The sequence below is a fragment of the Pipistrellus hanaki genome, assembly GCF_964339955.1.
Source record: "Pipistrellus hanaki genome assembly, chromosome: 19".
Taxonomy (NCBI): Eukaryota; Metazoa; Chordata; class Mammalia; order Chiroptera; family Vespertilionidae; genus Pipistrellus; species Pipistrellus hanaki.
Genome location: NC_140521.1, coordinates 2,287,935 through 2,313,175, shown reverse-complemented (window position 1 = coordinate 2,313,175; position 25,241 = coordinate 2,287,935). Strand labels below are relative to the sequence as shown.

The window sequence follows — 25,241 nt, the reverse complement described above, 5'->3', positions numbered from 1 at the left end:
CCTCCGGGAGGAGAGGTCCTTCCTGCAGGACTTCAGCAGCCCGTCGGGGCGCTGGGTGGTCTCGGGTCCTCTGGGCGGTTCAGGAGCCTCTAGGCATGGCTGGGGGCCACCAGCCTCGGATGGGGTCTCTGCAGGGTTAGCAGAGGAACCTGGCTCACTCGGAGTCCTGGCCTGTCTGAGCTGGGCCCCTGGCGATGGGGGAACATTCACTCGGGTGGGAGCCTCGCTGCGGCTGCCCCGGGTGGTCTGGCGCGGGCACTGGTGGCACTGGGAGCAGCTCCATGCGTCCTCTCCACAGCTGCTACAGAGGCGGGGCTCCCGGCTTCTGGTCCAGACACTCGGCCGGTCGTGCTTCCGCCAGTGGAGACTCCAGGTGGGAGCCGAGCAGCCCTCCCCCCAGAGCTCCCCGACATTGCTGGGCATCGCCAGCTTCCGTCCACCCGTGACTGTACACGGCCTCGCCACTTCGGGGCCATTTCTGGGTGTGTCGTTAAAAACATGTCAGGCTAGTATCCAAAATCAATGCGAGACTTGGTGAGGCCTTGGCAACACTGCCACTTGCCGGTGTCCTGCTGAGCCTCCGATCGCCATGTGGAGGTGTCCCCATGTTTCTCCTGTAGCCCAGCGTGCTGCCCCACGTGTTCCCCTCCACCCCCCAGAGGGTCATTCCCTGACCCATCCCCTCAGCCTGGCAGAGCGGGGTCTGAGTGACAGGGCCTGTGGTCAGGCCGGCCTCCCTGTAATCCTCTCTCTCTGGCTGTAGCTGGAGATCAGGCGGCGGGAGCAGCGGGACACAGCCCGGGCCCTGTGGTTCTGGGCCTTGTCGCTTCAGGCAAAGGTACCGGGGCTCCGCATCCCACCGCCCGGCTCCTCGGGAGAGCGCTGTGCCTTGGTGGAGGGCAGGGCGGGCGGGCTGTGGGCACAGCCCCCGGAGGGTCCCAGAGGGAGAGCTGGGCCTCACGTCCTCCCCGTCCCGGAGGTGTGGGCCGCGTGGCTGGGCTTCGTGCTGGAGAGGAGGAGGAAGAAGGCGAGGCTGGAGCGGGCGGTGCAGGCCTACCACCAGCAGCTCCTCCAGGAGGGCGCCACCCGCCTCCTGCGGTTCGCAGCGGGCATGAAGGCCCTCCGGCAGCAGCTGCACGCCCAGCAGCAGGCGCTGGTAGGCCCAGGCTCCCCTGCCTTGGGGGTGGGGGGCACAGAGGGAGCAAGCGGGACGTGCCACGACCTCACAGAGGCCGTTGCAGGCGGCCCACAGCCTCCACCGGGCAGTCCACCGCTGTGCCATGCTCTGGAAACAGAAGGTGCTGGGCCCCAGCCGGGCACCTCCCCCCACCACCACCGCGCCCAGCAGGAGAGTGACATTCAGGGGTCCCCTTCCCGACCACGTCAGCGCTGCTGCTGGAGATGCGGCCCCGGAGACCAGGCGGCCACGAACCCCTCACGGGCCACAGGGTGCTCTGCGAAGCCTGGCCCTGGATGCCGGGGACCCCCCGCTCCTGGAGCTGTGAGTAGCCACCCCTCACCTCTTCCTCTCTGCTCTCACCTCGGGCAGAAGCTTGGACTGTCCTGCAGGGAGGACACTGGGAGCCTCCTCAGTGCAGGAGAGCAGTTAGCAAGAGGGCAGCCCTGCCCGTGTCCCGCCAGCCCTTACAGCCAGGAAACGGGGCCCCCTCTCAGAAACCCCACTTTTTGTGCTCTGGCTCCTGCCCCATAGCTGCACACTGAGCTGCTGCAGCTGTTGCTTCCAAAATTCCCAGTGCTGCCTGAGCCTGAGGCTGGGGAAGGTTGCCTGTGGGGAGGGGCCCAGGCTGGTCCTGCTCTGCTTGCCTCCCCCCCCTCCCCCCCAATTCCGACCCTAACAAGGGCCGGACCCTGACAGGCCTGTTCCCCCTGATGTGGGACAAGCAGCTGCATCACCAGGGTCACTGGAGGTCAGAGGAGATGATGTGGGTGAGGGATCAGGCTCGCTTCATGGAGATGCCTGTTCGGTGTGGCCCGGGCCTACCCAGCTCCCATGTTGACCTTGGGCAAGAGCCGCTCCTCTGGCCTGCAGTCTTCCCGTGAGATCGGGGCGTTGGGCTGGATGACAACCCCTTCCCGGGTCTCAGACCCCTCTGCCCCTGGGCAGCCCGAGGAACAGGCCTTGTTTCTTCCCAGTAGTGCCGTCCGCTGCGCGAGGAAGCAGCCCCGACGTCCCAACTTCTTGCTGGAGCCTTTGCAGAGCCAGAGGGCCCTGGAGGGTGGCAGCCTCGGGCGGCAGGGGTAGGTCGTGGATCTTGAGCCCCCAAAGTACATAGTACCTCCATCCAGGGCATATGATTTGGGGTCTGAGGGTGAGTGGCCCCCCTTTCCTTCCTGCTCCTCAGGAGGATGCTGAGGCCTGACCAGCTCCTGCCTTCCCTCTGCTCAGGCCTGAGACATTGAGGGAGCAAGACCTAGGCCTGGCCCGGCCCGCAGACCCTTCCCAGACGAGGCCCTTCCTGGAAAAGGCCCCGGCAGCCTTGGTCCCAAGCAGCGCGCTGCCCCAGCCTGGGGCACTGCCAGGTGCCCCTGGCCTGAGGCTGGCCCCCATGGCGAGTACAGGCCCGCAGCTGCTGCCTCCGTCCTCCTTCATGCCCGGTGGGGTGGGCGCACCCACCACGGTGAGTCCTCCCTGGTCACCTGGCTCCCATCCTTTGGTCCGGCCTTCAGGGCTCCTGTACTTGGTGCTCCCGGAACACCCACCTCAGCAGACACGGGGCCACCCATTCATTCACCGAGTGCAGGGCCACCGTCTGAGGGCACAGGAGTGAACAGCCCGCCAGGCCCCTGCTCCTGAGGTTACGTATGTCCCAGTTGTGGGGACAAGACCAGCAGGCACAGACTGCAGGTCACGGAAGGCCGGGCAGGCCCTGCTGAAGTTTGGCTTTAAGGAGAGGGAAGTCCTGGAGCCAGCCGGCCGCAGCAGACGTGGGCCGAGACTCTGGTGAGAGGCAGGACTTGCTCTGCTGGGTCTGCGACCAGTGAAGGAAGGAGCCTGCTACCTCAGGGAATAATGAGTTCTTTCACCGAGAGAAGGAACACTGGGTCCCCTTTGGGGTGAAGCATGAAGTGTTTCTCAACCTGTCAAGTTTGAGATAAAGCAGCAGGCTTGGGAGTCCGGCCGTCAGGGAAGAAGTCGGGTCTGGAAACCACAGTTGAGAATAGAAATCGAGGGGTCGGGGCAGGGAGGAGTGAGGAGGCATGAGTGCTCAGGAACGCAGGCCACAGCCTGGGGCTGGGCCACCCCAAGGAGCTGGTGTCTCGAGGGCCGTGGGAGTGGTGAGGGTGATGGAAGGGGACATGCTCTCACGAGGGTTGTAGGAGGGCGGCTGGACACTTTCACTGAAAGACAAGGCCACAGCTGGGAGACAGGCAGGGGTCAGGGTCAGGCAGGCTTGAAGCAGCAGCCCGGAGCGGTGCTCAGCAGGCACGGCGGAGGGTGGGCCAGACTGCAAAGGTGTGGGGTGCTCCCTGGTTGCTTGGGGGTCGGCCCTGAAGGAAGAAGGGCTGGGCCTGGCTGTTGGCCGCTGTGAAGCCCAGCTCCTGGGGCCTCCTCGACCCTCCCTGCAGCGGGCAGCCTTGGCGCCTGTCCCAGGCTTCCTCCAGCTTCTCTTCGTGTCCATCCTTCCTTTACAGGCACCAACATGGCTGACCTCCCCTGGCCTTACGCCCCAGGCCAGTGTCCCCGACCCCCGTCTGCTCCTTCCTGGGGACCTCACGGGTGGGCCTGGCTCTGAAGCTGCAGGTGTGCACCTGAGGTCTGTCAGCGCACCAAGCACTCAGGCCCCTGCCAGCGCCTGGGTCCCCTCCCTTCAGCCTGGGCCCAGCTGGGGACGTGGTCAAGATCAAGTACATTGTCCTGTTGCCCTGGGCCACAGCGACCTGGAGGCTGAGCTTGAGGGCATCCAGCGGCAATTGCAGGACTACCAGAGCATGAAGCAGAGCCTCCGGTAAGGCCCACAAACACCCTGCCCACAGAGCAGCTGGGGGTGCTGCCAGGGCCCTGGAGCGATTCACCTGCCGAGCCCTTGCACAGGCGGCACCTTTACCGCTCAGTCCTGCTCAGGAAGGCTGTTGGCCTTACCTGTGGGGGGCAAACAACAAAGCTGAGCATAAGTAAACACGACTGGGCCACGTGAGAGCTGGGCCAGCCATCTGTCCAGTGATTGAGATGTGGGAGAAGCTACAAAGACCAGCCTGGGCCCCAGCAGCACACAGCGGCCATCTTGCTTATGGTCTAGTCCAGAGCCTGTGCCTCCAAGGCCAGGCTAGAGACCCTCCCCATGAGCAGCAGCCTTGGAGGAACAGGGAGGGTGAGGGGGACAGTGTGGAGGCGGGGGAGGAACAGAAGCACGTGCTTCACCTGAAGCCTGAGCTCCACCAACGCAAACAGTGGGCCTCTCACCCTCAGGTCCTACCAGCGGCAAGCGAGCAGCCTGCGCCGGTGGCTGGAGCTGAGCCGGGAGGAGCCCAGGCCTGAGGACCAGAAGGCTGAGCAGCAGGTGCAGGAAGAGCTGCAGGAGGTGAGGTCCCGGGCCGCCCTGGGACGGGCTCTAGCCGTGCCTCCTCTCAGCATGTCCCTCCTTGCCCGCAGGTGGAGCTGCAGGCCCAGCAGCTGACCGAAGAGCTCCAGGCCCGGCGCCAGCCCGTCCGCGCCTGCATTGCCCGTGTCCAGGCCCTACGGCGGGCACTGTGCTAGAGCCCCTGCCCAGAAAGGCCTCGGCCCGCCTCCAGGAACAGAATGTGAAGTTAAAATGAGTTTTTTTAATTATTTCAAAATGTTGCAATTACATGAATCACTGTTCAGAAGTCTCCCACTTTTCATACAAAAATACTGTGCTACTGATACAGTTGAAAAGTTCAAATGGCTTCTCCTGCAGGAGAAATGTGGAGTCCCCAGGAGATGGGAACCCTGGGCCATCTCGGTGGCTCCCCAAGGACGCATGCCCACCCTTGGGACAGGGTTTCTAGGCACCGGCCCTGCCTCCCACCCAGTGCACCAGGGCTCCTCTGCCTCCCACATACGGCCCCGAACCAACAGCAGCAACTTCCCCTACTTATGGAGGGCTGGATCTTGGGGAGAGAGACTCAGTTCTCCCCTAGCCTGTGTGGCCATGACTACCTGCCTGCCCCATTCACGGGGGACACGAGTCGGGGTTCAGGAACCGGCCTCGACAGCTCCGGGTCACAGGTCTGCAAAGCTCCTTGTCTCGTCAAACCTGGCTGAGTCGCCCCCGGCGCGAAAAAGGCCTCCCGGTGAGCAGGGGGGCCGGGTTTGGAAACAAAGCAGTTACGTTACAGGCTGGTGGTCCTGCCCGGGGTGGGCGGGCCCAGTCAGTGCCAGGAGGCACCTCAGTCGGGAGGGGAGGCCAAAAGTAGTGATGGGAGGAGCAGCAAAAAGGTACAGTACCACTTACCATCTTAACAAACCGAGACCAGAGGACGCTCAGCCAGGAGGCAGGGCTCTGGTTTATGCAAATGGGGTTAAACTTCTCGGAAAGGGAATCTGACCAGCCCACACTTACTTTCTCTTCAGGGTGAGCAGAGGGGATGACGGAGGTCTTGGGCATGACCGGCTCTGGCCTCGCCCACTCCTCTGGGACAGCAGAAGTCACCCAGGTCCTGCCTGGTCAGACCCCTGGTCCTGAGAGTCCCCTCCAGAAAGCTGAGGAGGTTCCCCTAAAAAAAACTCCCATTTCTGTTTAGATCCCTCAGCGGCGGCAGCTGGGAGAGGCCCTAGAGGGAGCCCAGGGCCTCCCCAAACCGGATTTTCTGTCCCGCTTTCAGCTTGAAGTCGAAGTCCTTGGGGGCCTCGAAGATGAGCACGATGGTGGAGCCCAGGTTGAACTCGCCCAGGTGCTCGCCCTTGCGCATGGGGATGCCCTCCCTGTTGGCCTGGGTCACGAAGCTGAAGTCGTTGTAGGAGCCCTTGCTGTACCGCGGGCTGTTGGTGTGCAGGTCCTGGGGGGGCAGAGGCAGGGCATGTGGAGACGGCTCCCTGCACCTTCAGCACAGCCTGCGCCCCCGCCCCCCCCCCCCCATGCTTACAAAGGGAGGCGGGACCAGCAGCTCAGCCAGGGGCTGGGGTCTGACCAGCCAGTGCCCGACACCACTCCGAACTAGGCAGGCCACTGAGGGTCAGACCCGACTGCTCTCCAGCACGAATGAAGGTGCCAGACTGGCACCCGAGGGGGCAGAGCAGTCACAAACTGGCACCAAGAAGGCTCTCCCTCGTGCTGACAGATCTGGCTGCCCGGGGTCTGCTTACCCGGTCAAAGTAGATGCGGATGGAGCCCACGTTGGTGGCCCCCACGGCTGTCAGCGAGAAGAAGCCGTGTTTCCAGTCCCCGGTCAGGACCACCCGCTCGTTGTGGCAGAAGAGCTCTTTGATCCAGCGGGCCATGCCGGGGTTCACGGACATCAGGGAGCCTGCGACAGACAGCGGGGACACTGCTACTCTGCACCCGCGGGAGGCCCAGCCCCCAGGGCGTGTGGGCTCCCAGAGGCAGCTCGGCCGTGGGCCTGGCCTACCTGGGAAGTGGCGCCGGTGGGACACGGTCCAGTCGGTGGGCGAGTGGAAGCAGTGGTAGTCCCCGGGGGCCAGGTAGATGACGCAGTGGTAGAGCTCGTTCCCTTCTCGGGTGACCAGCTGGCTCCGGAAGGAGTGGGAGGCGGCTGTTGGGGGGACACGGGACCAGGCTATCGGACGGGCACCCAATGCCCCCAGCGTGGGGCCTGTGTGTCGGCGGGACACAGGCTCCAAGGAGGCCCCGGGGCATCAATTCCTACAGCCTTCCCGTGTCTCCTTCCCAACCTCTACCCTCTGACCTCTGGCCAGCCACACTGCAACAGGGCAGCCCGCCAGGACCCACCTGGTGGGAAGGGCAGGTCCTCCACGGAGGTTCGCGGGCCCAGGAAGGACTCCAGCGAGTAGGTGACGCCCTTCACCTGCTCCACCTCCGAGTTCTTCACCTGCCCGAAGTTGATGATCTTCCCATCCGACGGGCTGATCTGGAAGGGCAGGAAGGAGGGTCTTAGTGCCAGGACGGGAAGGGGGAGGGGACGCAGGGCAAGAGTGCCCCCCGGGGAGGCGGCTGGGGCTGGAGGGCGGAGTGAGGGCAGGACCAGGCCTCACCACGCTGTGCAGGCCGCACACAGGCCGGGCCTGCGGCTTCAGCTTGCGCCGGAAGAACTCGCTGAGGTTGCGGTAGTGGTGCAGGTCCTCCACGGCCGCCTCCTTCATGTTCACCCCGAAGGTCCAGATGTACAGGCTGTAGACCGGCCTGCGCAGCCAGTGCGGCAGCTCCACCTGGTTAAGGCGACCCCAGGCCCGCGACAGCAAGCGCGTGGGCACCGACTTGTACAACGCCACCTGCGGGCCACAGGTGGGTGGGTGGGTGGGTGGCCACCCTGAGCCCACTGCCCCCTTCCAAGGGGCCCACACAGGCTCCAGCCTTCCCGGACCGCCCTCTGGCATCCAGCAATTAACTTAGATTCTGCCCCCTTCCAGAGGCCTTGGGCACCCCACATTGGCTTTGTGATGTGGTTTCTCACTAGGAACCAGACTGAGCTTGCAAAGTGGTCTCACGGACTACGTCCTGGCCCAGACCGACACCGGGACTTACAACTCAGGTGTTCGTCATTTCCCGCAAACCCCACAGCAGCCATCCTAGCCCCCGGGAGAGCCTGCCAGCTGTCTTGTTTCTTGAAGGGGGAGGGGGCTACATGGATCTGACACATCACAGACAGGCTGTGGCAGGAGGCCCTGCAGCCCAGTGATCGCCCTGTCCTAACGACATGCACCCCTCCAAGGTCAGGGACTCGAACAGGCAGATACAGTGTCACTCGCCAAGTCCTGGACACGCCCTGCTGGTCGCCCCTGGGGCTCCTCCCAGGTGGGACCAGGGAACCAGCCTCTCTCAGGGCCAGGTGACCTTCTAGGTGCCACTGACATCAGGGATTGCTAATAGGTGGCTGTTATATGAGCAGAACCAAGCCCCCAAGGTAAAAGTAATTTCATTCCAACCTAACTGCCTCCAGGTGCTGAATGCCTGGCTCCCAGAACTCCGCCCAGCTGCCATGTGACCTCAGGTCTAATGTCCAGAGCTCCTAGCTTTCAAGCCTCGTGATACCTCACCTGGGCCGTCCAAGGGCCAGGAGCAGGGTCTCCTTGGGACCCGCCTGCCCTTTAGGGAAGGGCCCAGGCTCCCATGTCCTCTGAGGCACGCCCTCCCCACACAGGCATCCAGCAATTAACTTAGATTCTTCTCAGAGCTACCTCTATGCTCACTCCTGGAACAAGGAAGTCAGACCCACACCATTTTCTGAGTGCCCATCATGGTTCCTTTTAGAAGCAGAGTCCCAAATGGCGCAAACGCAGGCAGAGCCGGCCCTCAGGCACCCGTCAGCAGGACCACCTTTCAGCACCCGCCTGGCAGGCTCAACCCCACAGCCAGACCCTTCAGTGACAAGGGTCTCCTCCTAGGCCCGCCGGCAGCCTGCACACTTACCCTGCTCACGGGCCTCCATCCCACCCGGCTGAGCGGTCTGAGGGCACCGAAGGGCAGGAGGTAGTAGAGGACCGTCAGGGGCCAGGAGCGCAGTTTCAGCGCGGGTCTGGACATGCAGCTCAGCTGTCCCAGCCTCCGTCGCAGGGCCAGCTGGGGGAAGTGCAACCTGCAGGCAATGGCCACGCGACGGGTCAGCAGCTGGGGTCGGGGAGGGACTAGGAGCCCCACCCACCCTAAGCAAGCTCGCCTGGAGGAAGAGGAAGGCCGGCAGCACCTGCCGTGCCCGCATCCCAACGCTGTTCTGAGCCGGTGGCTTGGCCGCCTCTGGTTGGCAGCTCAAGCCCAGCCCTCACACCTGCCGGCGGCTGGGAGGACAGGTGTCTGTTGGCACCGTCTCTGAGGAAGCGCCCTCTGAACACGGGACAGGCCCTGGGAGGCCCTTGAGGGCTAAGCACCACCCAGCCCCCGCCCTCCGGGGGCACCAGCAGGCAGTCTGATCTCCCAGCGCCCCTGGGCATCGTGGGGGGAGCTACAGCTACCGCCCAGAGAAGGATGATGGCTCCAGGCCTCTTAACTTCCTCTGAGAGGTAAGGGGTGGGACTGACAAGATCGCAGAGGAAAACACCCCCAGCTCCACCCATCGGCTTCTCCAAAACCCATCCTCCAAAACCCATCCGCAGGGATCGGCCACACCCCTGGCCGAGCCGCTGCAGCCCAGCCCAGCCCAGCCCAGCCCGCTCAGCTCAGGTGCAGCCTCTCCCCAGAACCCGGGCCCCCTGAGGCCCATCAGGGAGGCCGTGCCCCCTTCCAACACGTCCCCAGGCCTCAGTCTCCTCATCTGCAAACAGACTGCCTTCAACTGGATGATCTAAGTCCCCCATCTGTGCCCAGGCACCCCCAGAGGAGCTGTGTCCTCTGCCCCCCCTTGTTGACCAAACCAAGGAACAAAGGAAGGCAGCTCAGCGATACTGAAAGCAGCAAACTCGGAGAACACAGCCGAGAGCCGAGCCGAGGGCCGGGCTCCGGTGAGCAATGGCACTGCCGCAGCCATGGCTCCGCGGACTCCCCCTCCCCCCAGCTTTTTAAAAGGGTCTGGCTGGTGGTGGGGGCCAAGCAATGCCAGAAAAATCCCGCTCCCGTCCCCTGCCCCCGCCCGCCTGCTCACTGCAGCAGCACGGGACCAATCCTGGAAGGGCTGCACCGAACGGGTGGGGGGCCGGGTGGGGTGCAGAGTGTAGGAGCAGCGCGGACACGGGGCCACCAGCCCGCTCCGCCTTCCCAGTACCTGAAGCGGGCTCTCCGACTGAGGCCCCCAAGGCCGGGCCCCTCCAACCGCGGGGGAGTCCCGGGGTCCCTGCCGCCACCTCCACTTCGGGGCCGCTGGACATGAACTCTGACCTTGTGGAGGTCGTGGTGGGGAACAGCAGGGTTAGGAGGCCGCGGGCAGCATCTCACCATTTCGCCGAGCTGAGCTCCGGTCCTCGCCTCGCCTCTGACTGACACATGGTGGGCGGGCAGGGAGGCGGCGCCAGCCGGGCCGCCTTTGTTCCTCCTCCTTCCGCCCTTCCCCCCAGGAGCGGGGCTGTCACTGCTCGACGGTGGCTGGTGGGCCGCTTCCTCGGCCCTCGGCTCAGAGACCACTGGGCGGAGCAGGGACTATTGCAAAGACAGGCTCTGGTCACACACCTGCTGGGCCTGCAGCACCGGCCCTGAGCTCGGCCGCCAGCCCGCCCAGTGACCCTCCGCAGCGTGGGGACCGCCCCCTGGGCTCGGGAGCAGGAGCGGGAATCTGAGGAAATCTGAGCCCCGGGCTCCAGGCAGGCGCCCAGCGTCGCCCAGGCTGCGCCCGGGAGGCCCCTCCCTGGCCAGGACCTGACCCATTTTCCATTCAGGTGACAAAGGAGCATCTGAGGAATGAGGGAGGGGTGGGCCTGGTGAGACCCTGGGCATCTGACCAGCCCTGGCTCTGCCTCCGGGGACCCCCATAGTGGGGGCACCCAGGTGACATCAAGGAAGACGGGCATGGAGCTGGGACCGGGCCAGGACTGAGCTCATCCCTGCCCACCTCTGCCCTCCCCATGGGTATGGGAACAAGGACAGCACATGGCCGGCCGCTAGGCGAGGGGAGGACAGGGCCTCCTCCAAGCCCGTCCGCAGCCTCAGAGCAGGAAGAGCAACCGTTCCAGGTGGCTGCTGCTCAGCCCTGAAGTCAAGGCCCCGGGAGCGGGGGCAGGGGCCGGGCGGGGGCAGGGGCCGGGCCGGGGCCGGGCAGCGCAGCTCCAGAGCAGCTCTGAAGGCAGAGGACCCGCCCACCCAGGACCCCACATGGCCAACACACTGACCCTGACGGAGGCCCCAACTCAACACGCTCTATCATACAAGCGGGACCATGACACCCAGCAAACCCACCTCAGCCAGAGGACAAGGCCAGCTCGGCACCTGCCAGGTGTGCAGGGCCCCCGGAGCCGGGACCAGGCTGCCTGCCGTCTGGACATGAGAATGGAGTCTGCCCTGACCGAGGGGACAGCCGAGCCCGGCCCACCCAGACCCCTCCCCAGGCCTCACCCCCATGGACACCCCTGCTTCAGGCTGTGATCTCCAGCTAGATGGTCAGGTCGCCTCAACCACACCACCCAAAGCTGAGCGTACCCCACCCTCCCGTCTGCCAGGCCTCGGCCACAGTGCTCCCCAAGCACAGCCCAGAGGCTGATGGCGGTCGGGCTAAGTCTGGTGCTGGCTTCCAGGACGGGCTCTCCTGCCTCTAGAGACTAGGACGCTCGGCTCCTCGGGGGCCAGCAGGGCCTGTGGGAGGGGAGGGGGCCCAGCCGCCCCCTGTGGGCCGTGGTGGCCACGCAGCGTGCGGTCATGTCAGAAGGGCAGTCAGCCCACAGACAGCCGCTTCTCTTCGTCCTCCGAGTGGAGGCTCCTGCTGGGATTTCATGGTCCCCAGCCCTCCCCTCCCACAGGGGAGGGGCTCAGAGGAGCCTCACCCCAGACCCACACTCTGGGGGACAGAGGTGTCCTCCACTGGGAGTGGAAGGGACAGGGCTGAGGCCGCCTGGGAGGAGGAAGAGAGGACGCCTGCCAGCCTCTGCCCTCCCGGCTGTGCTCGGAGCAGGGAGGGCACTGGCCGGGCCGCGGGCCAGGGGGCGGACATCTTTGCCGGGACCTGCTGTCCTGGGGTTCACACTGAGCGGTGCTGCAGTGTCCCCATCCACCTCACCAACCCGGAGAAGGGGCTGTCCCCTCAGTGGGATGGACACCACCTCACGCAGGTGGACTGACCCAGGCCGGCGACCAGCTCCGTGGGTGGGTGTGGGTGTGGGGTGCCGGCTCCCAGGCCCCGGCAGACTCAGTCTGAGTCTCAGCGAGGCCGGGAGCTGCGAGGGCTCAGGACTGGCACCCTCAGAGGCTCTCCCTGCGAACCACACACCGGGCCCAACAGCCGGAGACCCCGAATCCGCTCCTGCACCTCGAGTGGGAATCTCCCTGGTGCCTCTCGAAGCCTCAGCAGGACCCCAGGCCCCCCTAACCGTGTGCACTGGCCTGACTTTGTGCCCCCTCCCCCCCGGAGGGCACAGCCGCTCCCCCCAGCTCCCTGGACGAGGAGGCAGCCGTTCCCGGCTAGAAACGGGCAGAGCTTCACGAGGAAGTAGCGGCATGGGTCTCCCCAGGATGTGGGCTGTGGGTGGCCGTCTGGGAGGGGCCTGGGCGAGAGAAGCGGAAGCAGAGATGGCCCAGGGCAGCGGAGGTGGGACAGGGCTCCCAAAGGAAGGCCCTCCTCGCGGGCAGTCCCGGGGGCGGGGGGTGGGAGGGGAGGGGTGGCAAGTACTGATCCCGCTGAGAACAGTGCGCGCCCCCCCCCCCCCCCCCCCCCCCCCCCGGGCACGGGGAAGCCAGCCGGGCTCTCGGCGCGGGAGGCACTTCCCCTTCCCGGCCCTAAGGCTCCGGGAAGCCAGGGGTGCGGAGGAAGTGAGCTCACCCAGCCGGCCCGGGGCTGCCATGCGGCCGGGAAGCCCTCCCCTTGGTGGGACTGGGGGGTGGGCTCCTTGGGCCCCCAGGCCTCAGGCTCCAAGCCCTAAAGGGGCCCAGAACCGCGGGGGCTGGTGGCCTCCCAGCTTGAGGGTTGGGGGGGAGCCCAGCTCACTCACCGGCAGGTGGTCCTGTCCGCGCTTCCGGGCTGCGCCCGGCTGGAGAGACGCTGCTCCGCCACCAGAGCCTGGGCTGGTGAGCGGGGCTCAGCCTCCAGCCACTCCGGCGGGGACAGAAGGGCGGACACCAGACACCGGAGCTGTGCTCCGCCCCCGCCCGCCCCGCCTGCCCGGGGCCCTTTAAGGGGAAGAGGAGAGGCACCCTGTGGAGCAGTCAGGGCACTTCCCCAGTGACCGGCAGCAGGGCTGGCAGCTGCCTCCCTGCCCCCTGCCCCTGCCCCCCTCTGGACCTTCAGGTGCCTGTGACTTCTCTGGACCAAGTAGACTTGTCTAGCTCTCCACATGAGAAAGTGAAACAGAGGTATCCGAGTCCTTGCTCCTCCCCACACCCATCCTGAAGACAGGCTGCCCCACCCGCTCCCTCTCCTCCAGTTCACGGTGGGTGGGCCGCGGGCGCGGACCGGCTAACAAGCCCTGCGGGCCAGGTGTGCCCGGCGGAGCACTCAGATGGAGAACACGTGGGGGTCCGGGCCCAGTCTTATCAGTTAACAGGCACCATAGTTTAGATTAGTTCCAGGTGTACACAGTGTTAGACCTGCTCTCTACCCAACTAGACCCCTAGCCTGTGGGGCCAGCGCAGCCACATCTGCAGGCCACCCAGTCAACATGGATGGGATGACGGCCTGAACATATCCGCCCGGGGAGGGGCTGCCAGGACAGGAGAGGCGCCAGACAGCCCACACCTGTCCTCAGGGGACCCAGCACCTTCTCCACGGCAACCTGGAGACCGGGCTGCCCGCTGGCGAGCTGGGAGGCTCCTGTCTCGGGGTGTCCTGGGCACCCCGCACCAGCAGGAGCAGAGGGCTCCAGCATTCTGTGAGCCTGCTGAGGCGGCAGGCCCCTTCTCACCTCAGCACTGCAAGCAAACTCCACGTGCGAGGAGACAAGGAGCGAAGGCACAGAGAGGCCGGCACAGAGTCCTGGCAGAAGGTCCTGGGAGCCTCCAGCACCCCGGGGGCCCACCCAGACCAGCACAAGCCAGTGGGTGGACAGGCCGGGCCCTCACTCGCTGAGTGGAGGCACCAGCACGCTCCCTGGCGAAATGACCAATCAGGTGGCTCCACACCAGCTCCCAGAGTTCATTATGACACTCAAAGCCCTCAGGGGATGGTGTTCAGAAAGTCATAAAAACGCCCCTGATCCCGGCCTCCTCCACCCACGTTCCTGCAGGGAAACGCCTCTGACGCCAGACAAAGGCGGACACATCATTTCTGGGAAAACAAAAGCCCTTGTGAGTTTACTTCCCACTCTGAATGGGCCCCTTCCGGCCAACTGGGTCCTTCACTTCCTCTGAACTCGCGCGGGTGGGAGTGCCACCTCTCACCACTGGGGGGCTCTGCAGGCCGCAGGCCTCTTGGCCACCAACACGTGAGGACCAACCCCCCTCCGGGTCATCCCCTGCAGCTCCCTGCGGAGCCCTGCCAGCCCGCAGGCTCCTCTGGCTCACAGGAGCCCCTCCGTAGCTCCGAGGAAGGTGACCCGCAGCAGAACGGAGAGAACAAGGTGCACGTGCAGGAATAAACTCAAACCGGAGGAAAAACTTAAGGTCAGACCTGAACCTGAGTCCAGTGAGCCAGGACAAGTGGGCTCGGAAGCAGACGGACAGCAGGACAAGCTGCCGGAGCGTGGACGGCAGACACAGGCCAGAGGAGCCAGCACTCTGCAGGCCAGGCTGCAGGCCCGGGCTGGTGGCACCTCCGTGGCTTGCAGGAGGGCCGTGTGGCTGCTTTCCCAAGGGCCCCCCATGTCCATCGGACCAGTGTCCCCACCACATGCCCCTCTGTCCTCAGGTCAAGGAAGGACTCAACGGCAGAGACGACGGGGATCTTGTCACCAGATGTCACCGGCGAGGCACTCACATCGCCTGATGTTCCCAGGAAACCCTGGGGTCACCATGCCTGGCCTCCCCTGGGAGCTTCAGGGGCACAGGCCACACCCTCACCCCTCGTTAGGAGGCACTTCGGAAGGCTCTGCCCCGCCTGCTGACTTACGGGCACAAGAGGATCTCAACGGCCACACACCGCAGAAGCCGTACCCCAGAACCTTACACTCTCTGGGCAGATCTGTCCGAATCAAACTGCCTGTGGGGCACCCAGCGGGTGACACTGTTTGCTGGTGTGGGAAGTAACCCTCAAACGACACGCAAACTGGAACTGGTCCCAGAATCCCTAAAAAATAATAATTTACAAAACCCTCCGCGTGCCCGTCCTGCCAGCCTGTGACGGAAGGAGGTGCTTGGGCTCTGAGGTGGAGAAGGGAGGAGCTGCAGAGAGGACGTCCGTAACCCAGTAACCCACGGGGCTGCCAGAGGCCCTGCCCCTCAGAGCCCTGTGCACGCAGGTGCTTAGCTTCCAGGAGCCCCACCAGCAACTGGAGCTGTGAGCCCGTTCCAGTGCTCACCAGGGCCAGGAGAGCCTGCTCTGCAGCCGGCCGGCCGGGGGGGGAGTGCTCCCAGAACACAGGGCATGGAGTAGGCATCCTTGAGCCCCCCCCACCTCGGTGACTAAGGCTCAGTATTAGGCATCCCCGAGAGCCCCCCCCCTCAGTGACTAAGGCTCAGTACTAGGCATCCCCGAGGGCCCCCCCCCCCTCGGTGACTAAGGCTTAGTACCACGACAGGGCTAACTGGTCCAGAGTAAAGGCCAAGCAGTTTACAACCACCCAGTGAATCGAAGAGCCCTATCGTCTGTAACCAAGGACACAAAGAGTAAACAGTGAGCCCGGCTGGCGTGGCTCAGTGGTTGAGCGCTGACCCATGAACCAGGAGGTCACCGGTTGACCTCTGAGCTAACCAACCCCGCCCTCATTACAGTCACCTTTCAGGTCCTGCCTGTCTGAGGTGGGTGCTGAGAAAACAGCTGACACTGGTCATGACGTTGGAACAAGCCAATTTCTCCCAAAGGGACCCTCTCTTGAAATCAGTGGGGTTTCCTGGGATGAGTCAGCTGACAGGGGCTGGGCCAGAGGCAGCCGGACTGTAACACGTGAGGGCGGTCACGAGGTCGGTCTCAGCGCGCTGTAATGCTCTCGAGGAAAGAGCGCTCACTGCGGAGACCAGAGGGCATGGGAGCCGGCCCAGCGGACTGAGCGCGCTCACACCCGGGGCCGCTGCCCTTCGCCGAGGATAGAGCGCCTTCGGTCCTTGGTCTGGTGGGTTACCACAAAGGCCACGGCCCTGACGGCAGACACGTGAGGACAGACAGACGCCTGCCAGGGTGCAGCCACATGGGCTCTGAGGGCAGTTTCAGGACCGCGGGGAGCCCAGTGAAGCCGTCCCGCTGAGTTCTCTGGAGAAGAGGGCTGTGGGAGGAGGCCTGTGAGCTATGGAGCAGGTAACGCCCACAATCCTAGGTAAGCTGTCAGAGCTGGAGTCCTGTTCTAACCAACCACCGTGCTGCTGTTTTAAAGTCCTCCAGGACATGCTGGGGGGGGCATCGACGTGAGAAACATCATCGGCTGCCTTCGTCCTGCCCTGACTGGGGGCTGAACCTGCGACCTCTGGGTGCCCAGGATGACGCTCAACCGAGCCCGCCAGCCGGTGACCCGTGTTTCCAGTTGAGGACACCAAGGCCCAGGCGGAAAGTGACGGCCTGTTCACACTGAGGAGCACCTGGGACTCGCAGACGCGGCCTGGACGCAGCCGCGCTGGACACCAATGTGGACGCGGTGGCTCAGAGGACACCGGGCACCATTCCCAACACCGGCACGTCTTCCCTTCCCCTCCGCCCAGGCCGATCGGCATTGCGTATTTTTCATTTGTTTTCCGTTTCTAAACGGACACGTTTATATTCGATCTCAGCATTTACTGAGGATCCGCTCTGAGTCAGGGACATCCCGGGCCACGGGAGCACAGTGAGTGAGGCAGCTCGTTACGCATCACACTCGGGTCAACAGCACTGCAGCCTGACCCCCCAGGTGGCCCTATAGCGAGGGGAGCATCTGAGCAACAAGGACCAAGGATCTGATCATTTCAGTCTGGTTTCTGGTGAGAACTTAACCACATCCCCAAAATCCAACCGTTTAGCTCATCCTCAGCCTGAGAAGGCGTGACGGCCAGGATGCCGGCCCAAAGGAAGGCAGGAGCTTGGGGGCTCCCCAGCAGGACATTCCCACCAGAGCCCGGGGGACCCAGGCAGGTCTGGACAGAAGAGAGAACTCCCGTATGTGGCCACAGCCCATGGAGACATGAGCTCCAGGGAAGCGCGTTCACTTCTTCAAGCGTTTGGACTGCGGAGCGTGAATGGGAAACCAGGCGTTCCACCTCATTCCTACCTCCCAGGGACCTGCGAGTTTGGGCGGAATCTCCAATCCCAGCTTCTCCAGCTCTTGCTCCCTATACTTCTCATACTGCCGGTACCCCGCGTACCCGCCGCCGCCAGTCAAAACCAGAATGGGCAGGGGGCGCAACCGGAACAAGGCTCGAGCAGGGGCAGTGTGCACTTGTCTGGCATCTGTAAGAACAAAAACCAACAACAGCGACAACGTTGAGCCTGGGAAAGGGACAGGAGTGAGTCATGCAAACCCAGTGCCAACAGGGCCGGGAGAAGGCGGTGCATCTCAGCGGCCTCAGTGAGGGGAGTGGACGCTGAGGGGATCTGACAGGCAGGGCTGCCTGAGCCACTACTTGGGACCCTCTGTCTCCAGATTCTATCCATTAGCAAGAGACAAGCATCTTTCCTGTGAAACAACAGTGCACCCAGTGGCCGCCACAGTCACAGAATGGAAGCAAACACAAACAACGAAGAGGCCAAGACACTAACCCAGGCTGCCAGCCGGTCTCCACAGGCCCGGGCCTGAGAGCCAGGCACCTTGCTCACCAGGCCTCTGTCCTTACTTCAACGATGCACCCAGTTCTCACTGGACACTTCTTACTGGACACTACTGTCCTCAAATGCAAAATTTCATAAGCTCTTATAGGTCAACAATAATTTAAAAAACAATTAAAAATGTACAAAGGTTTTGAAGAGACAGATCTTCAAAGAAGATACACGAATGGCCAATAAGCACATGAAAAGATGCTCAGCATCTGTTATGGGTTCAACTTTGTGCCCCTCCCCCAGTTCATAAACTGACCCCCTGACCCCCAGTAGCTCAAAGAGGACCTTACTTGGACAGAGGGTCTCCACAGGAACTCAAGTTTAAATCAAGCCATCATGATGAGGCCTAACCCATGACTGGATCCTTATAAACGGGGGGAAAGTGGACAAGGACACGCACACAGGGAGAAGGCCACGTGAGGGCGAAGGAAGGGATGGGGATGAGGCTTCTATGAGCTAAGGGAGCCAGGCTGCCTGCAAACCACCAGACAAGGTGCATGAACAGCCGTCAGAAGGAAGCAGCCCCTTATCCCAGACCTCGAAAAAACGAATTCTACTGTTTAAGCCACTGGCTGTGTGACTGACAGCAGCCTCACAAATCAAACATCACTAGTAATTAGGGAAATGCAACTCCTACCGAGCCACTGGGATGGTTATAATAAAATATTAAGCATTGGCAAGGACGAGGAGAAATTGAACACTCACACGCCTGGGGGGATTGCAAAACAAGGCAGCCACTTTGAAAACCAGCTTGTCATTTTTCTCAAAATGGTAAACATCAAATTACCATCTAGCCCAGCGATTCTGCTCTTAGGTATGTACCTAAAAAAAGTCAAACATACATCTCACAAAAACTTATACAAGAATGTTCAACAGAAGCTTTATTCATAACAGGCCAGAAAACACCACTCCAAATGTCCACCAACTGAGACCAGATAAACAAGGAGTGGTGATCCAGTCAGTGGGACCCTATTTGATGATGAAAAGAATGAAGTATTGACAAACGCTACGACGTGAACCTGAAAACATTCCGTAAAAGAAGCCAGGCACAGAAAGCTGTGTATTGTGTGATTCCATGTATGTAAAACTAGAGGCCTGGTGCACAAAATCTGTGCAAGGGGCTTGGCCCCGGCTTCATCCAGAAGAATGTCCGGAAAGTCGTTCGGCTGTCCGGTCTAATTAGCATGTTAGGTTTTTATTATTATAGAAATCCAGTATAGGAACCATACCATAAGTGATTAGTGACTGCTTGGGGGAGAGGGGCGGGAGAGGGAGAAACGAGGAGGGACAGTTTAATGGGCCGAGTGTTTTCCACGGGAGGGCAAGGAGGAAGGGAAAATGCCCTATATTAGTGGTGACAGCTGCACAACTCTGTAAATACACTAACAAACACGGAGATGCACACCTAAAAGGGAGAATCCTATGGTGTGCGCATTACTGATCAATACAACAGTTATTCAAACTAAGTCTCTGGAGCTGACTTCCCAGTCGCCTGGCAGAACCAGAGCACACCCTTGGCCCGCCCACTCCGGGGAAGGAGCGCCTGCCCTGCTCCCTCCTCGCTGTCCCCAGCGGTGCTAGCTGCTGCTGTTCCTTCTTCAGTGAGCAGGTGAGGGTCACTAACCTCCTCCACCCTCTGATGATTCCCACGGGGCCCTGAAACACCCTACCTCTGACGACCAAGAAGCATTTGTCAGAAAGCAAGAACACTTTTCTCTCTTTCTGGAATATTAGGTGATGAGAAAACGTGTATCCTCCCTGCACCAGCCCACATCCTGGCCTGACTGGTCCCTTACTGAGCACTGGCGGGCATTTCTCAGATTCCCTCTCTGGCCTCTCCAAGGCCTGCTTTACTCTTCCAAAAGGAAGCAGTGAGTAGCGAGCGCCCGCCGCTCTGACCACTGCTCCACTTCCGCAAAGCACAGCTGAATGCGGAGTTCCCCACCTCCATCCTCCCCGGGGCTCCTGCGTGTTCCCGCACCAGCCCAATTCAATGGCAGCCAGGTGCGCCTCTGTAACCACCAGCCTTTCGCTTCTCTTCTCGCTAACCTGCTCCTTCTGCTCCCAGGCTCGCTTACCGGGCGGTTACAAACAGCTCTTGGTGTGATGAATAAAAAGGGTATTTAGATAACACGGCAATACACAAAAAGGGTTCACAGAGCTGCTTCAGGATGAAAAAAGTCCCAGCCCACAGTGTGTGTGGGGGGGACTAATGCACCCCGGGCACGTCCAGCTGTGTGAGGGAAACTGGTTTACCCTCTCTGAGGAGCAGCTGGGCAGAATCCCAAACTGTAAAAGACAACCTGACTCAGCAGTCCTACCTTCACCAACAGATCCCGAAGATGCCGAGCTGTTACTACAGCACCACCGACAGCAGGAAAGACCGGAGCAAACGCCCAGCACTGAATGGCACAGCCACACACCAGGCTGCAGGCAACCGGTAAAAACAAGGATCACAACAGCTACTGCTTCCGTGAGACCACGTGCCAGGCGTGTGAGCACCTCCCGGGCATGTGCTTTACCTCCAACCACACCCTGAGGGACAGGGGCCACGTGGTCCCAATTACTGATGAGCAGCTGGAAGCCAGAGAGGCGGACCGCCTCCGACGGCTACTTACTTTTCGAGAAGGCTCTGAGGGGCGGCTTCCAGAAGGGCTGTGGGAAGTGGCTCAGGGCAGTGTTACCACGGTGATGGAGGCTACAATCAAGCAAAAACGAACCATTAGACATTGTTTTTTTAAGTTAAAACAATTAGATCAACTGTCAAATTTTGAATCCAGTGTATAGACTCAACAATATTACATGTTCATTTCCTGGTTTTGACCATTGTACTGTGGTTATGGACCAAAATGTCCTTAGCCCTCGCTGGTGAGACTCGGTGGGCAGAGCGTCCACCTGCGGATTGAAGGGTCCTGGGTTCGATTCCGGTCAAGGGCACGTCACTCGGTTGCAGGCTCCTCCCCGGCCTGGACCCTGGCACAGCCCCTCTATGTGGCTCCCTTTCTTACTCATTCAGTTCTCTGCTCAGATGTTTCCCCTCCGTCTGGTCTGTCCTGACCACCCTGTGCCCAAGAGCTGCCCCTCTCAAGCACTCTCTAATCCCTCCATTACCTCCTTTATTTACTTATCTTTATTGGTGAACTTTATTTCCTTCCTAGCACTTCTCACGAACTGAAAGCAGCAGAGTCTATGCATTTATTCACTTGTCAGCTGCCTGTGACCTGGATGGATGCAGGGTTGCCTGTTTTCCAAGGGACTGCCATCTCGGAATGAGGTGAAGCCCGAGGAGGAGCGGCAAGGTCAGCCAGCGGTCTCTCCCTCCGTTCGGGAAGCAGGTGGCCGAGGCCCCCCCTGTGATTAAGCACCCAGTCTGATCGTGGGGCTCCGATCTCAGGTCGGCCACGCGTTAGCTGTGTGACTTTAGGAAATTTCTTACTAATTCCAAGCCTCAGTTTCTCTGCCTGTAAAAACAGGACCTACCCCTCCCTCAGAGTGAGACAATCGTGTAAACCCCTCGGCCCCAGGCCTGGCACCTAGTTACACACTACTACATATATATCGCTATAGATATAGTAAAAGAATTTACCTTAATCTGGCCCACACTGGGATGGCCATGTCAACTGTCTATGACGAGTGTCCATGCTGACTGGTCTGTGCCCATATTGTCATAGTTATAAAATATTTAAAACATTTGTGTTAACATTGATTTTTAGAAAGAGAGAGAAACCCTGATTTGTTGTTCTGCTTATTTATGCATGCACTGGTTGCTTCTTGTGCGTGCCCTGAACCTGAAACTCTGGTGCATTAGGAGGATCCTAACCCAGTGGTCGGCAAACTGAGGCTCGCGAGCCACGGTTTGCCGCTCTGTTGACTAATGAGTTTGCTGACTACTGGCTAGGGGCTTAATCACAAGGAACAACAACAGCCTGTAATTATTGGAATGGAGAGTCTAGGTCAGTGGTCGGCAAACTCATTAGTCAACAGAGCCGAAGTTTGCCTATCACTCCCCTTAACCAACTGAGCTGCCCGGACAAGGCCTAAAAGTATTAACATCACCTCTGGTGGTTACATTGTTAACTAAGGCTGTTAAATCTCTCCTGGTTCTAAAGCTGTGGGAGTTCTAAAAAAACAAACTGGCGGGCCTCTTGACAGCCTGATTTCATAGTCTATCTCACATTATTTCTGGGTGTTTTCTCTCCTACTCAACTGGAAAGGCCTACTCTCCCCATAGTCCGCGGGCCAGGGCTGGCAGTGGTGGAATGCCATGTATACCGGTGATGGCAAGTCTTACACAACCAGCCACTCCCTAAGCACCCGTCCTTACTTGCCCGGACCTGAGAATTATCGGGGGCACTTAGAGCCCCCGCCTACACCTGCTGAGTCTGATTTGGCAGTAGGACAGGGACTTACCTGGGACTCTCTTATTTCTAAAACATATCTACCCCATTCTTTTATCAAACATGGCCTCAAGTTTTCACCCTAGATGTTGCTTTCTCCTTGTTCTATTGCCTGTCGCACATCACCCACCCGGTTACTGAGAAACTTCCCTGCCAAATGGGGCTTTCATTGTGTGTCTCACAGAGGCTGCTGAAAACTCAAGAAAATGTTACCTTTAATTAAGTTTTTTGTATCAATATAGTTGCCTTCTGTCTTGAGATGTAATACCTCTGAATACTGAGACATCTTATTGTACCCAAGTCCTATCCCTCCCAATCACTGCACCTACATCTAGTCTTTTGTACTTGCATTGGTACTAAAAGTGTGACTCCACACCCCCCCCCCCTTTTAAAAAATATATATTTTTATTGGTTTCAGAGAGGAAGGGAGAGGAAGAGAGAGAGAGAAACATCAATGACGAGAGGGAATCCTTGGCCGGCTGCCTCCTGCACGCCCCACATTGGGGATCGAGGCTGCAATCCTGGCATGTGCCCTGACCAGCAATCGAACCGTGACCTCCTGGCTCATAGGCTGACTGACGCTCAACCAGTGAGTTATGCTGGCCGGGGAACTCCCCCCCCCCCCCCCCCCGCTTTTTTTTTTTATGACAATGAGTAAACCCTCTTCCTCATTTAAACAATATTTTAGGAATGTCACTTTTTAGTCTCCCCAACGCATGACACGGTTTAAAAGAATTCATGGCTGACGCAAGCAGCACACCTGGTAAATACACCGAAACCACAGAGACCCGCCTGTCCGCATCCTACCAGCTACCACCCAAACGCAGCGGCCGCTCCTGAGCGACCTTTGCATACATAGAAAAGAGAGAGCGACGCTCAGTGCAAACTCAGTGTCCTTTACTTCCCAAAGGGACGGCGAGGGGTGGCCTCGGGTCCCAGAGCAAGCTCTGGTCACGCCTATAAAACAAACCAGCCCTGCAGGAAGCACAGCGCCGCGTCTCACACCTTCCTTCTCAGACACCACACCACGCAGCTGACCCTGAGTCACACTGCCAACATGTCCATGCATTTCCGAGAGTGCCCGACTTTTCCCGAGCTATGGGGGATGATAATAATAATAATAATAATAATAATAATAATAATGAATGTGCCGAAACCGGTTTGGCTCAATGGATAGAGCGTCCACCTGTGGACTGAAAGGTCCCAGGTTCGATTCCGGTCAAGGGCATGGACCTTGGTTGCGGGCACATCCCCAGTGGGAAGTGTGCAGGAGGCAGCTGATCGATGTTTCTCTCTCATCGATGTTTCTAGCTCTCTATCCCTCTCTCTTTGTAAAAAATCAATAAAATATATTTAAAAAACATTTTTAAAAAAATGAATGCTCCCACGGTGGGCAGCCTGAGGTCCTTGCAGAGAGAGAGAGAGAGAGAGAGAGAGAGAGAGAGAGAGAGAGAGAAAGAGAATATATGAGAACATATGCTCTGGTCGGGAGAGGGGAGAGGGGGAAAAGCAGAGAGAGGAGAGGGGGAGAGAGATTATGAACATATGCTCCGGTCGGGGTCCTGGCTCTGCTGGCCGCTGGGTGGAAACGAGCGAGCCCCTCCCTCCCCCAGGGCCCCCCTTTCGCCACCTCCAAGAGGAGCCGGATTCCGATGGCGCCTCGGGGTGTCCTCCGGCCCTAAGGACCGATGGGAGTTGGGAGCCGCCTCGGTAAAGGAGACCCCAGTCCCCTCTCCTACGTTGAGCTGACGGGACTCAAACCCCTCGCTCCCAGGAACGAGAACCCGAAGTGAGAGCCGCCCGAGGACCTCCCGGTCCGGTGCTCCCCCGCCTCAGGCCGGGAGCGCGAACCCCCGAGGCGGCGGCCGGCCCCGCCTCTTCTCGCCCGGCCTCGCCTCAGGCGGCACGCGGCTCGCTCCCTCAGGCTTCTTCCTTCCCTTTTCCCTTTTCTTATCCCTATTCTTTTCCCTCTTTCTTATCCCCACGTCCGCCCAGCCGGCGAGGGCAGAGCCAGGCGCTCAGACAAGACCCAGACGACACCCGGGCCGCCCCACGCGGCGGCAGGCGCACCTGCCCGCGAGCTCGCGGTGAGGGTGGGGGACCCCGTCGCCCCCGGAGCGGCCCCCAGGGCGAGCCCCCCGGCGAGGAAACACGAGTCCTCCCTCCCGACCCCGCCGGGCCCGGGCCGCCCCCCGCCGGCACCGTACCTGCTCCGCCAGGGCGCGACCGCACGCAGCCACCTCAGGCACCGCTGCCCCACGGGAGCCGCCATCTTGTCTGCCCCTGCTCGGCGGGCCACGCCCCCTTTCGCACGGTGGCGTCACGAGCCTCGAGCTCACGGAGCCAATGAGGGGCGAGGAGCGGATGTGGGCGGAGTCGACTGAGCTCCTCCCCCCAGGCCGCCCCGCCCCACCAGCGTGGGGCTTGGAGGCAGGGGGCTGGGCGGGCAGGGGGCTGGGCAGGGTCCTAAACCTGGGTCACGGAGCAGCGTGGCCAGTGCGGGGAGAGAGGTTCCTATCTCCTTATGTAGTTATGTATTTTTCCTTTCAGTTCTGACAATTTTTATTTAACCATATTTTAATGTTTATGAAAATTCGAGATTGTTATGTCTTCCTGCTGGATTTGCCCTTTTTCCCCCCTTTTCAGGGAGGAATGGAGAGAGATAGAAACATCAATGAGAAGAGAGAATCACGCCCCACACTGGGGACCGAGCCTGCAACCCGGGCATGTGCCCTGAGGGGGAATCGAAAAGTGACCTCCTGGTTCACACGTGGATGCTCAACCACTGAGCCACCCAGGCCAGGCTGGATTTGCCCTTTTTGCCATGATGAATGACCCAACAGCTACTGGGCATTGCTTTCTTCTGAAATCTCCCTACTGCCACTAGGGGACAGAATTTGCCTAACATTTAAGAACCAGCACTGCCCTAACCGGTTTGGCTCAGTGGATAGAGCATCGGCATATGGATTGAAAGGTCTCAGGTTCAATTCCTGTCAAGGGCATATACCTAACTCTATCCCTCTCCTTTCCTTGCTGTAAAAAAGTCAATAAAATATATTTTTTTAAAAAGAAAAAGAACCAGCACTAAATCCCTGTGATTTTGGGAACTGAATGGTGGGGGCTGAGCGGCATTACGGTTGTGGGCCCTTTGTTTGCCTTAAAGTTTTTTCACCCCCTCTATGCCCTGTCCACCCCAACCCCCACAATCACACACTGTTGTCCATGTCCAGGAGTTGAGGAAATTCTTAGTTTGGACTAGTCCTCTTATTCTCAGAAGGACCTACCAAT

The 25,241-nt window shown here is 60.6% G+C and overlaps 2 protein-coding genes across 12 annotated transcripts in view; one reads left to right on the top strand and one right to left on the bottom strand.

Annotated features, from left to right (window-relative positions):
* Positions 1-4,745, top strand: part of SFI1 (SFI1 centrin binding protein) — a 30,596-nt gene extending 25,851 nt beyond the window's left edge. The window contains exons 24-32 of one of the 4 annotated variants that reach the window (XR_014793484.1): positions 299-373; positions 764-838; positions 980-1,156; positions 1,242-1,501; positions 2,158-2,259; positions 2,364-2,639; positions 3,655-3,968; positions 4,430-4,541; positions 4,613-4,745. Coding sequence is in view for 3 of the 4 variants with exons in the window: in XM_084867633.1 (XP_084723759.1) it covers positions 299-373; positions 764-838; positions 980-1,156; positions 1,230-1,501; positions 2,155-2,259; positions 2,408-2,639; positions 3,655-3,968; positions 4,430-4,541; positions 4,613-4,717 (1,467 nt within the window). In the remaining variant the exon portion in view is untranslated. Of the gene's footprint in view, positions 1-298; positions 374-763; positions 839-979; positions 1,157-1,229; positions 1,502-2,154; positions 2,260-2,363; positions 2,640-3,654; positions 3,969-4,429; positions 4,542-4,612 lie in introns of those variants that run through there. The other 3 variants (XM_084867633.1, XM_084867635.1, XM_084867634.1) reach the window with 3 other exon arrangements.
* Positions 4,746-4,762: 17 nt separating this feature from the next.
* PISD (phosphatidylserine decarboxylase) lies at positions 4,763-24,258 on the bottom strand. Of its 8 annotated transcripts, none has more exons than XM_084867641.1 (9): positions 24,161-24,233; positions 20,175-20,254; positions 9,984-10,184; positions 8,529-8,694; positions 7,154-7,390; positions 6,891-7,029; positions 6,550-6,693; positions 6,287-6,447; positions 4,763-5,979 (listed from the first exon to the last, which is right to left on the bottom strand). In XM_084867641.1, the coding sequence occupies exons 3-9, from the start codon at positions 10,031-10,033 to the stop codon at positions 5,755-5,757; spliced, it is 1,122 nt and encodes a 373-aa protein (XP_084723767.1). In that variant the 5' UTR covers positions 10,034-10,184; positions 20,175-20,254; positions 24,161-24,233; the 3' UTR covers positions 4,763-5,754. The 8 variants fall into 8 exon arrangements, with proteins under 8 accessions (XP_084723767.1, XP_084723766.1, XP_084723765.1 ...); XM_084867640.1 differs by lacking the exon at positions 9,984-10,184 and adding an exon at positions 17,012-17,190 and having other exon boundaries at positions 24,161-24,232; XM_084867639.1 differs by lacking the exons at positions 8,529-8,694; positions 9,984-10,184 and adding an exon at positions 17,012-17,190 and having other exon boundaries at positions 24,161-24,258.
* Between the last annotated feature and the right edge of the window lie 983 nt (positions 24,259-25,241).